General features: G+C 48.2%; 1 protein-coding gene across 1 annotated transcript; it reads right to left on the bottom strand.

The window, feature by feature from the left end:
• Window positions 1–383: 383 nt before the first annotated feature.
• On the bottom strand, window positions 384–4,964 carry Zscan22 (zinc finger and SCAN domain containing 22). Its single transcript, XM_020161919.2, is given in 3 exon segments — window positions 384–1,547; window positions 4,263–4,548; window positions 4,551–4,964. Coding segments are annotated over 3 exon segments (1,638 nt in total). The 5' UTR covers window positions 4,822–4,964; the 3' UTR covers window positions 384–466.
• Window positions 4,965–12,972: the final 8,008 nt, after the last annotated feature.

The raw sequence follows: 12,972 nt of genomic DNA, 5'->3' as shown, positions 1-12,972 counted from the left end.
AAATAACAAGCACAAAATGGACTGGAGGTGTGGTTCAAGTGGTAGTGCCTGCTTTTCAAGTGCAAAGCCCCGAGTTCAAACCCCAGCCCCACCAAAAAAAAAAAAAAAAGCCTTGCAAGTTGACTTCAGTGTTAGGCACAAGATAGGGTAGAGGAGATGTGATGGCAGGCCTGGCAGGTGTCCCTTCCAGGCTGAGCAGCAGAGGAACCAGTGAGAAGAGCATCCGGGGTCTCCCTGTCCAGAGCATCTTGGCCAGGACACTTGCTTCCCTTGCCCCAGCCACCTTCTGGAAGATTCCCTGTGTTTGTCAGGGACCTCTGCCTGGGTCCTCAGATGCAGAGATGTTCCCAGACAGCCCCAGCCTGCCCACAGGCATGGTTTCATGCTGAGGACTTGACAGTCACCTACCCTATCTTTGGCTCATTCAGAACACAAGGTTTCTTAGATGGCCCAGGGGCACTTCCTTTCACTGCAGTACTGTGACATGGATCCTCAGGTGCACCATAAGTGCTGAGCTGTGGCTGAAGGCTTTCCCACAGTCGCTGCACTTATAGGGCTTCTCTCCTGTATGGATTCGCTGGTGCTCAATGAGGGAGGAGCTTTGTGCAAAGGCCTTTGGACAAACCTTACACTGATAGGGTTTCTCTCCAGAGTGGATTCGCAGGTGTCGGATCAGAGCTGAGCTGTCACTGAAGGCCCTCCCGCAGGCGTCGCACCTGTAGGGCTTCTCCCCAGTGTGGATGCGCTGGTGCTATGTGAGGTAGGTGCTCTGGCTGAAGGCCTTCCCGTACTCGTCGCACTCATAGGGACGCTCACCTGTGTGCACTCGCTGGTGCTGCATGAGGTGGGTGCTGCGGCTGAAGGTCTTGCCACACTCCCCACATTTGTAGGGCTTCTCCCCAGTGTGAATCCTCTGGTGCTGTGTGAGGTGGGTAACCCAGCTGAAGGCCTTCCCACACTCCTTACACACATGGGGCTTCGCCCCCATATGCACAACCTGGTGCTGGAGGAGGTGGGTGCTGTGACTGAAGGCCTTCCCACACTCACTGCAGGCATAGGGCATTTTCCGGGGGTGACTCTTCTGATGCACCTCAAGGGCTGAGGTGCTCTGGAATGTTCTCCTGCATTCAGCACACCTGAAGGGCTTCTTCCCTGAGAATGTATATGGAGGCACTGTCCCATAACCATGCAAGGGACTGAATTTCTCCTCTGAAGGAGCCTTCTCTTGGGAGGTGAAGTCTGGCCACATGCTGGATCTGTTTCCTGAGGCTCCACACTCATGGACAGGCTGCTCAGCAGGGGTGTCCTTTTTAGGCCTTGGAGTTTTCCCGAAATCCACCTCTTGGGTGGCAGACTTTGTCCAGATCACCAGCAAGAGTCCCGCCTGCCTCTCTGAGCTGTCCTCAGGTTCACAAGGGCCAGGGAGGGCAGGTTCAGGAGAAACACCTCCCATGAGGGTTTCAGTGGCCATGTCTGATAGCTCTGACTCTTCAGAATTGCTCTGCTCACAGCTTGTCTCTGTGGGCTCAGCTCCTGACACCCATCCTGAAACAAAGTGAACTTCAGCATTACTACTCCTGCACCACAGCTTTACTCCTGCACCACAGCTCACTACACCAGCCTTCCCACCTACCCGGGGTCCTGGACACCCTCCCTGTAAGGGGAGATGTGAACTGTTCCTGACCTGTGGCCTCACATCCAAAGGGAAGTTTCTCATTTGGTGTTTTGGATAGCAAAAGGTACAGGGCTGTCCTCCCATACCACCTAAAACCACATCACAATTCTGTTTTGTTTTTTTTTTCCCACCAAACTCTCCGTCCTCTGAGGCTACTGATTTTGGCTTAAGTATCAGCAGGAAAACCCTCAGGTGGCCTAAGCACAGGGGCTCACACCTGTAATTCCAGCTACTTAGGAAGCAGAGATTGAGAGAATCACAGCCTGAGGCTAGCCCAGGCAAAAATTTGCAAGATCCCATACACACACACACACACACACACACACACACACACACGGCATAGATAGAAGGACTGAGGTCCAAGGCCAGCCCTGGACAAAAACTCAAGACCAAAGCAAATTAAAAAAGGGTGGTGGAATGGACCAAGTGGTAGTGCACCTGCCTAGCAAGCTCAAGATCCTGAGTTCAATTCCCAGTACTGCCATAAATAAATAAATAAAACCCCAGTACTGCCAAAAAACAAAACCAAAATCTCTCAGGTGGAACTGATCTGAAAGAAGAGAGGGAGGTTTGTCCTTGTCAGATGCCTGCTCCCCCAGGGCAGGGCCACACTTTCTGAGGCTGGGGCTCTGTTCCTCACACTTGCCAGTTGCCTTGGGTCTGGCTGGGTCTGCAGGTACTCAAGGGATACTGGCTGGGTCTACAGGTACTCAGTGGGTACTGACTTTGTCTGCAGGTACCCAGTGGATAGTGGGTGGAAGAGGGAATCAATCCAGATGTCTGTGACTGAAATTTCCTGGGGCAGAGTCCCAGGTGAACACCTGCTGCTGGTGTCAAGTCTCAGTCAGCCCAAGTATGTATGAGGGAGAGGCACACCTACACTGATCTGCCCTTCCCAGGTGCAAAGAGTGCCTGAGGATACTCAATCTGGGGACAATTTACTGGTGTGTCCCAGGGAGGAAATGGAAGGGTGGAATGGCTGTTCCTGTCCACAGTTGATCTGAGTGACCCAGAAACTGGGATCTGACCTTAGGCTCTGCACTGGCCAGCTCTGGAACCCTGAGCAATCCTGCCCTCACCTGGGCCTTCAGTTCCTATGTCTGTAAGGCATCTGTAAGGCGTCATGCCTATGTCTGAAGGCATGTGATACCATGTGCTTCCCAGGCGGTCATTGGGTCTTGTTATGTGCTTGACTGCAAGTGAGTGTGCAACCTCTGCTGCATATGGGGAAACTGAGACCCAGCTGAGGAGGGTGCAGAGTATCTGGTTCAGGACCACAGGATTAGCTCAGACAGGCTGAGGGTCTTGTGCAATATCTGTTAGCTTGTGGTCACATAGGACTTTGACTCTGAAAGCTTCTCCCCATCCTGCTCAGTCATCTGCTGGGCCTCCCTCCCTTTTCTGTCCCCATCTGTTAGTCCCAGAATGCACTGGTCCAAACACACAGCCAGGCCTTTGCCCCCACTGTGCCATTGGACTGTGGCTCTTTCTCTTCCTCTCAACACAACTTTGCCTTTTGTCCATCTTTGTTCCTCCTGTGTGAGGAAGGGGCCATTCCCGCTCTCTCCTTTCCATCCCTAGACATTTGTCTGGCCACAGGAGGGAGCAAACCAGCCTTTTCTAGTTTTCAGGGAGCCCAACAAGTTGTTCCATAGCTATGGTTGCCTTATGTTCAGCATGTGCCAGGCACCATCTCAGGAACTGTACAGGTATCACTCCATTTACACCTCTCAATGACATCAAGGTAGGTGTTCCAGGGATGAGAGTCATGTGGCCAGAGAAGACCAAGCAGTACTTGGATCAATGAGCCCTGATCCAAGGAAATGAACCATTTCCAAACTCCATGAGTTCCTGCAGCCTGGCACACCCTCCTTGCCATCTGCTACCAACAGGTCAGCCCCTCTGGAAGAAGCCTCCTGTTCTTCCTTTTGACTACCCTATGGCTGAGTCCTTCCTGGCCAGGGACATCTGTGTGGGTCTCCCTGAGTAACAGTGTCCAGGGAAGTCTGACTCATTTAGATCCTGGAGACCACACAGGGCAGCTCAGGAGACAATATCCCTGAACACGTGGTGTTTCTGTCTTCTACACCTCCATTCCAGGCTTCCAGCCCCTTCGTCTGGACCAGTAGCCTGGATTTCCTTTCAGGAATTTGCCCCATGCTTGCTATTAGTCCCTGGGATTTGACTGGTGAAAGACAAACACAATTCCCTGATGGGTTCAGTGGGGTTCAGGCTAGGGACCTCTGACTGTTCTTCCCCTGGGGTTTCTGTTTTTGTCTGCCCCCGGGGTTTCTATATTGGTAAGACACAAGCCTGGGGCTGGTGAGCCATCTTTGTTCCCTTTAGGGTAAGCTAATGTAGAAAAATCTAATGGAGAAATAGAATAAGAGAGAAAGAGAAAGTGCTGAGGCTGTCAAGTAGTCTATCTTCTGAATATAGCTATACCTAAGTCCCCTTACACTTCTTTGCAACCATGGTTAGTATAAAGACAGAATGAGTGTGTAAGCAACCCCAAACTGGAGAATGTAAGTCCTTGTTCCAGTCCAGCTCCACCACTAGGATGCTGTGAACAGAATTGTGAACAGCTCTCTTGTCCAGTGCCTGAGTCAGGTCTTCCACCAGCATGGCAGCATCCTCTCAGGTTGTGGGGCACTGGGCCTCCACTCAGGCATGGATCTTGGGAGGCAATGCGCCCAGAAAGTGCTCCAGCACCAGCAGCTCCAGCATCTGCTCCTTGGAGCATGACTCAGGCTGCAGCCACTGGTGACACAGCTCTCATAGCTGGGTCAGTGCCGCATGGGGGCCAGATGCCTCCTCGTAGCGCAAGTGCCAGAGGTGCAGGCATGCAGCTTCAGTGTGGGCAGCATGGTGGGGCTGGATTCCTGGCCCTGGGTGAGGCCAGCCTCTTCTTCCTCTTCCTCTACCTTCACTTGAAGGAAGCTGTCCTGTTCCCAGGGCACTGGGCTTAGGGGGCACTTTGGGATGGCCATCAGGCAGTTGTGCTTAGTGAGAGAGGATGGCTGAAGCCTCAGAACTGGGTCTGCAGGAATGTCAGAGCTCATTATCACCTGGGACGGGGGTGCGGAACAGGTGTAGGCTTGGGGGCCTGTGATGCAGCTCACTCTCAGAGAGAGATAGATAATCATGATGATCAGGACAGTGCCCACTCAATGTAAAGCATGGATCTCAATGCAGGCATTTAAAAATACAACAAACTTGGGAGAAACAACTTTCTTCCCATTTTAAGTATGTAAAAACAGACAAAGAGGAGGAAAGGATTTGCAGAAAGTCTCCTAGCTAGGGAAGTGTAGGCAGGAAGCTGAGGTACAAATGTGGGCAAACCATGGCCAGCCCACACACCTCTTCCTATTTCTCCACATCTCCTACCTTCCCATCTCTCACTGGGTAGCTGCATGGTTATTCCCTCACTTTATTTGCTAATTATTTTGTAGTATCTGAAATTAACACTCATAACTGATTTTAAACCTTACCTCATTTTCAAATACATGTATTTAAAGCTATAAATGTCCCTCTCTACAGCTCTACTTGTATATCCAAGTTTGATATGTTCTTCTTCTCGTTTTAAGACAGTGTCATAGCCCACATTGGCCTCAAACTTGTGATGCTTCTATCTCAGTCTCTTGAGTGCTGGAATTACAGGTGTGTGCTACCATGAGCCTGACTTCATTATCATTTGGTTCAAACTATTTTCTACTTTCTATTGTGAAATAGCTTAGGGCAGGGCTGTAAGTCACTTAAAAACTATTGAACTATAAACTTAAATAAGCTGGGTATGGTGGTACATGCCTGTAACCCCAGCACTTGGGAGACTGAGGCAGGAAGATTATGAGTTTGAGTACAGCCTGGACTATACAGTGAGTTCAAGGCCAGCCTGAGTCACATAGTAAGAACCTGTCTCAAGACAACAACAAAATCCCCAAAATAAAACAATAAAATGGTGGGTTTTAGTTGTGCAGAGTGGTGCATGTCTCTAATTCCAGTACTGGGGAGGCTGAGGCAGGAAAATGGAAAGTTCAAGGCCAGCCTGGGCTACACAGTGAGACCCTGTCTCAAAAACAACAAAAAAAACCACCAAACAAATAAAATGTGGTGGGTTTTATAGTATGTGAATCATATCTCAAAAATGCTGTTTAAAAAACTATGGGCAGTGGGATCAGCTGGCTCACACCTGTAATCCTAACTACTTGGGAGGCTGAGATCAGAAGGATTCCAGTTTGAGGCCAGCTCAGGCAAATAGTTGGAGAGATTCTATCTTGAAAATACCCAACACAAAAAAAGGGCTGGTGGAGTGGCTCAAGTGGTAGAGTGCCTGCCTAGCAAGCATGAGGCCCTGAGTTCAAACCCTAGTACCACCCAAAAAAAGACACCTCATCAGAGAGAATCAGTCCCTTACCCTGCTTTATTTTTGATTACTCTTACCACTTGATGTATGATACAGTTATGCAATTTCTTGTTTATTATTCACACCGGAGTGTTAGCACCTTAAGGGCAGGGTTTTTGTTTTGCTCATTGCTTTATCTTGGTGCCTACAGCAGTGTCTGGCACACACATCAATACCAGTATGTTCAACACATCCCCGTTACCTACTCTGTGCCCAGCTCTGTGTTAGGGATGTAAAGATTAGGAAGACACAGGTCCTATGCTCAATGCCTTCACTGGAAGGAGAGAGACGGACAGACACGGTAAGATACTCACTGTGATAGGTGTGGGTTCGATGTGGCAGAAGAATGCAAGAAAATGAGAGCATGCAGTAGAAACCTACTAGGTTCTGGGCCACACTAGGCTTTTGCCTCTGTTAACGCTTTCAACCCTTGCCACCACCCTGTGAGTCAGAATTACTGTTCCCATTTTGAAAGCTGGAGAAACAGCTCTTAGAGTCATCTGGAAGGTATGTGGAGAGCTAGAGTTAGAACTCAGATACCGATGCTCTGTGGACTTTTCTTTACGTGGGACTGCCTCTCACCACCTTTCCAAACTCTTGAAAGGGGCAACACTTCCCTTTTTTTGTTGTTGTTTTGTTTGAACTCGGGGCCTTGGTAGTATGTTAAGTCCTATTCCCTAGGTCTCTCTTCTTCCTCTGTATTCTTTTTTTTTTTCCAGTACTGGGTTTGAACTCAGGGCCTACACCTTGAGCCACTCCGCCAGCTCTTTTATTTGTGTGATGTTTTTTTTTTCAAGATAGGTCTCAAGGGCTATTTACCCAGGCTGCTTCAAACCTCAATCCTCCTGATCTCTGCCTCCTGAGTACCTAGGATTATAGGCGTGAGCCACTGGCGCCCAGCTCTTCCTCTGTATTCTAACACCTGATCCGAACAAATCTCTGGTGACTGTCTCTGAGAAATTGAGCTATATCTGAAGGTCATGAGTTTCTAATGACATGAGGTTCATGTATATGAACCTTAATCAGCCTCCATGGCCTACTTCACACTTGCTGACCTCATGTCAGGATGAGGTTCCCCATCTACAGCTGCTTAACCTGCCTTGGAGGGTTTTTCTTTCATTTCCCAGTCAGTATTTGTACCCAGACTTACAACAGTACCTACCTCAGAAAGTGGGCATGAGTTTACCCAAGGTAATCCATGACAAATGTCCAGCACAGGTCTGACACACAGCGAACATGCAGGAAATGTCTGATCTGATGACCTCACAGCCCTTGCCATACTTCCACAGGAGATGTACCCATAAACCCAAAGGTGACCACTGGTCACCCAGTTTCAGCTGCAAACATGGCAAAGCACAAATCCTCTGTCACATATTTGGTAAACTTCCTGTGGATCACCCAAATTTCAGTTTCCCTGATAAAAATCTCAATTACATATCTACACACGCACACTCTCAGCAGTCTGTCAATCATATATACCACAATATACCCAGACATGTAAAAATATTTCAGTGTTTCCCAAAATCAAATAAACACAGGATCTTCACAGTATCATTCCATCACAGTTACTCATTATCTGCTAGTCACCATCTCAACCAGACATATAGAGAATCTCAGTCACATTTGAAATCACAGTCACACACATATCCGCTCTCTCATAGTATCACACAACCCATCTACAAAAATCTCAACTATTTCTATTGGACGATCACACTTCATCAGGTAGCCAGACACTCAAAGTGTCTTGATGATCTACACTCCAACCCGTCAGCCAGACATACGTACCCAAGATGCATCAGACACACAGCACAATCTATCAGACACCTACAACGGGTCAGTTCATCCCACACCTTCCACCTTGGCCCGTTTGTCCCAGGTTTGATCGGTTACTCAGTGTTACACTCTGTAGTCGTCACACTTCGGTCGGTCTCAACTTGGTGCATCAGTCCGTCACATACCCTACCCGCCTTCCCGCACTCACAGACGTCTGTCCGTTTCCGCACTGCCCATAGTCAGCCTTCACTGTCGGTCTGTCTGTCAGCCTAGCGCTTCTAGCTACCGTAGCAGCAAGCGTTGCAGCACTACGCTCTGGGTATTAGGCTCCGGAATGGACCGCTTTTTCCAGCACAAGGGCCGACACTACCGGCGGCGCCACGATGATGCACATGTCTGCTCGACGGCTCACTGGGACCACAACTCCCAGAATGCCACCGCTTATGCGCTCACAATCGGGACTGTAAGCTCAGAAGGTTTAGCAACAAGACTGCAGGCAATGCCTAGGCGCGTGCGCCCTGGGGTTTCAGCCGGCCATAGTGGGGACATGGGTGGTGGGGATTGGATTCCGGGAGGGGGGGGCAGGAGGAACGGGGGAGGCGGAACAGTGAGTGGGAGAAAGGGCAGTGGGCGCATCTGTGAGGGCCGAGGATGACCCTGTGAGGGCTGAGCCTGATGAGGGAGGAGCCCATGTGAGGGATGAGATCCTGGAGAAAGGGGCAAGGGTCCCCGAGATAACGGAAATTCGGTCCCTCAGACTCAGTGCCAATTCACAAATAATGAGAACAGCGCTTTTGGAGAAAATGCAAGAAAGTTTTATTAATTTTGCCAGGCAAAATGAGGACTGCCGTGACCTGCTGTTTCAAACATCAACTCTCCCCCTTCAAAAAAAATTTTTTTTTACAGTTCTAGTATGAAGGGGGTGAGGGAAAGGGCTGCCTTTTAAAGGAAAGCCCATGGTGGCCTTGGGTTTGCTTAGTTCCTGTGCTGGCGTGATCACAGAGTTGTTTCCTTTGCTGTTCTGGACATTCCTTCATTCTGCAAAATGAGAGGAGTGTAAAGACCATGCTTGGAGCTGTAAAGACAGTCTTGAGTTCCCTCACATTGGGAAATGGAGGGGGGGGGAGGGAAGAAGATAATGAGAAGAAGAAAAATGTCTTTTAAAAATGTACCACCTAGCTGGGCACCGGTGGATCATGTCTATAATCCTAGCTACTCAGGAGGCAGAGATCAGGAGGATTGAAGTTCAAAGCCAGCCTGGGCAAATAGTTCGAGAGGCCCTATCTCGAAAATACCTAACACACACACACACACACACACACACACACACACACACACACACACACAAAAGGGCTGGTGTTGTCTCAAGGTGTAGGGCCTGAGTTCAAGACCCGGTACCAAAAAAAAGTACCACCAGGGGCTGGAGAGTGGCTAAGTAATGGAGTGCCTGCCTAACAAGTGTAAAACTCTGAGTTCAAACCCCATGCCACCAAAAAATACCAAACAAAACCTGTACAAACAAGCAACCAACAAAACACAACAAACTTCTAACTTGGCAGAGTGTCTCAAGTGGTAATGTGCCTGTCTAGCAAAGCACGAGGCCCTGGATTCAACCTCCAGTACTGCCAGTGTAAATGAACTCAGTAAATTAGTTATTGGGCTAAAACTATAGTTGTGAGCCTATTTAGGTGTTCCCTTAACACCAGTGTGAGGGCAATGGGTACTTTTGTGAGGGGTCTGGGTGTCTATGTGAGGTTTGTGGGTTGGGAGCGAGGTATTGTCAGCTGAAGATGTTTGTGTGAGGGATGTGGGTATGGGGGAGGGAGGTGTTTGTGGCTTACTCTTCCCACATGTACAAGTCATTTTATATGTCTGTCATGTGTGACTCTGTGTGACCTGGCATCCAGCTGCATGTGTCACTTTGTGATATGCATGGGCAGTTTTGTGTGTTTATCTGGGTGTGACCTGTGGGTCACTTGTCATATCTGATAATCATACATCTGTGTATGAGTGCACCTTAAGTAATGTTGCAGGAGTTTGCTAGCTGAGATATGGGACTCTTGAGGCAATTAGCAGGAAGCAACGTTTTATTGTGCCAGCACAGACTCAGCAGACTCGTGTCCAAAGGCTGAGCCCCGAGAGCAAAGGGGTCCCCTTATATACCCTTGCAAGCAGGCTACAGAAGCAAAGAGCAAGGTCTAATCCATATATGATTATATTTAATTTTATTGACTACTTTACCCTAGTCAATGTGACTTTCCCCTCCCTGGTGCTATGTGACCTTCCTCGTCTTCAGATTTCTCAGGTTTTATCTCTTTGCTATGTCATCCCTACCTCCCTGCTACTTTCTCAGGACTCAGGCCTAGTCTGTTTTCTTTTGATCTTCCTCTCTGCTACAATGTCACAAATGTGGTGACCTAATGTATATGAAGGCCTGAGATCAAATGTGGTGTTGTTAGGGTGAGTGAACATGACTGTGGCTGTGATCATGTGATAAAGTAGATGTCTGGATTTAATGACTGTTATGAGAACAGTGTCTTCTGTGTGTGTTTGGATGTGTGAAAGACATTCAACAGGAGACTCTGGCTGGGCTGACCTCGAACCACAATCCTCCCGATTTCAGCCTCCCAAGTAACTAGGATTAGAGGCATGAGCTACCTCTATGTAGGATACACACTACAACATGAACCTTAAAGACAAGCTAAGCCAAAGACACCAGAAACAAAAGGTTCTATAAGATTTCATTTACATGAAATACCCAGAAAACGCTAGTCTGGAGACAGAAAGTAGATTCATGTTGCCAGGGGCTGGAAAGAAGGGACATGAGAAGTGACTATTACTGGGTATGGTGGTTTCTTTTTGGGGTGATTAAAATGTTCTAGAATTAGTGGTGATGGTTGAACATGACAATATACTAAAACTTGCTGTAACAATAAAGGGTAAATTTTCTGATACATGAATTAGGAAATTTTATTTTACTTTTTTCCAGTGTTATATATCAAACTCAGGACCTCACACAAGTACTCTAGGTAAGTACTCTCCCACTGAGTACACCCCCAACCTGTGGTATACAAATTTTATCATACTAAAGCTGCTATTAAAAAAAGACACTAAGACTTACACAGTGGCAGACTGCATGGAGTATCCTAGTAGCTGCCATCAGTACAGATTCCATCCCTTATATTTAGGCAGGATCCAGAGTACCACTGTGCAAGACTTTTGAATTCTACACCCTCAGGGTCCTGGAGAGGGCTTAAACATTCTCACAGTCAGGTAAATGCCTCAGGGCTTCCAGCTGTTCTGGGGAACACATGCTCTGCATGTACACAAGCAAATCTCAGGTCATCAGGCTGCATCCTGTCAAGGGGCACCCTAAAGGGTAAAGTGAGATTCCTGAAGCTTCATGGGTTCCCTCTTACCACTGGGCCTAGACACCCTTGGTGGCCCACAACCTGAGGTTCAACCTCTGCCTCCTGAACTGAGCTCACAGCTGCCCTGTCCTCCGTGCAGGGTCTGGGCAGCTCACTATCCACTAGCATTTGGTACAAGATGCACACAGATGAACAATAAATAACAAAAATAACCATGAAGACCCTGTGGTCTCATGGGAAGACTAAATTACCCTGAGGACGATAATTGGGAAGGACCCAGGTGTCCATGATTCTTTGTCAGCCTCTGCCCTGAACTTAAGATGCCAGAAAAGTTCAGGGTTTCCTCATCCGAAGGCCTGTGCTCATGCTGCCTTCTTTCATGGCTGCACTTCCTTCTGGTTACTCACTCATAGCTGACTTCTGTAACTATCATGGCCTTCCTCCCTTAGAGGCTGCTGTTGGAAGATCACTCACATTGGTTGTCTGGCTGTTATGTGTACTTAATACAGTAAATCATTCCAGGAACCTTTATTACCACTCCCATTTTATAGAGGGAGAAGGCTCAGAGCTCATTCAGGCAAGGGCTGGGCTTCAAGCCTATAGAGCTGGATTTAGCTGGTTCTTAAGTTTGCAAGGAAGCAAACTTAGATCCATGAAAGGCTAGTGCTGTCACCTCCAGGCTGTCCACCTCATTGCCATGACACTGCCCCCATTTTTACTGAGGTTGATTGGGTAGTGAGCCATAGCAAGGTATACAGCAGAGGCAGAAGTGCCCATCCCAGCCCTGTCCATGCCATGTGGAGCCACTGAGATGAAGGCTGCCTCTTGGTTTGCTATCTGGGACTCTTATGGGATACCACTGCTGAGTGCTCTTCTATCTGGGCAACCCCCAAATTGTCTTGTCCTCGCAAAACCAAGTTGTTTCGTGTCACTGCAAACTGCTTGCTCTCCCTTCTACATGTTGTTAGCAGCTGACCCTTGGCTGGGTGACAAGACTTTCTGGTGCTGCAGACATGATGGGTCATTGTGCAGTCATGGGTTAGCTTAGCAGGTGATCAAACCCTGCACATTCCAAAGCCTGGCTCTTTCTGGCTCCTGAGAAATAACCTTTGAGTAAGTGGAATATCTTGCTTGTTAAGTCTGTCTTTGTTGATATCAGTTAACCTTGGGCCTTGGGCCATGCCAAATAGTTTGTCAATGATGTGACTTATGGTGTGACTTATGGTGGGAAACTTGGGTCACACTGTATCAGAAGGACTAAGGTCAGTCATCAGGCATTCAATGCCCATGTGATCAATAAATATCCTTGACAACAAGGCTTGCTTTGGGTGAGCTTCTCTGGTTGGAAATACTCTGTGTGTACTGGCACTCATTCCTGGGAGGATCTCTCCAGGACTCTGCCCTATGCACCTTTTATTGTTTTGATTTTAACCTAATCCTTTCACTGTTATAAACCGTTAACTGTGAGTGTATCAGTTTTTTCTGAGTTTCATGAGACCACTTAAGGCTGTTCTTGGGGCTGCCAACAGTTGTAATTTTGTACTGTGTCATGCTGGCTACTCTGGGGTGACCCAGGGAGAATGCAGCTTTTTACAGCAGGGAGTCCTGGATTTGCAACTTCACCGAGTGCCACTAAGTGGCCATACTCTGGCTCTGGGCCTGTTTCCTTGAGGGAACAGGGAGACAGCCTCCTATAAGGACAGAATGGCACCAATGTATGAAAAGACTTTGTGAAACACAATACATATACA

The sequence above is a fragment of the Castor canadensis genome, chromosome 16 (genome assembly GCF_047511655.1).
Source record: "Castor canadensis chromosome 16, mCasCan1.hap1v2, whole genome shotgun sequence".
Taxonomy (NCBI): Eukaryota; Metazoa; Chordata; class Mammalia; order Rodentia; family Castoridae; genus Castor; species Castor canadensis.
Note: the sequence above shows the minus strand (reverse complement) of the source record. Positions and strands in the feature narration are given on the sequence as shown.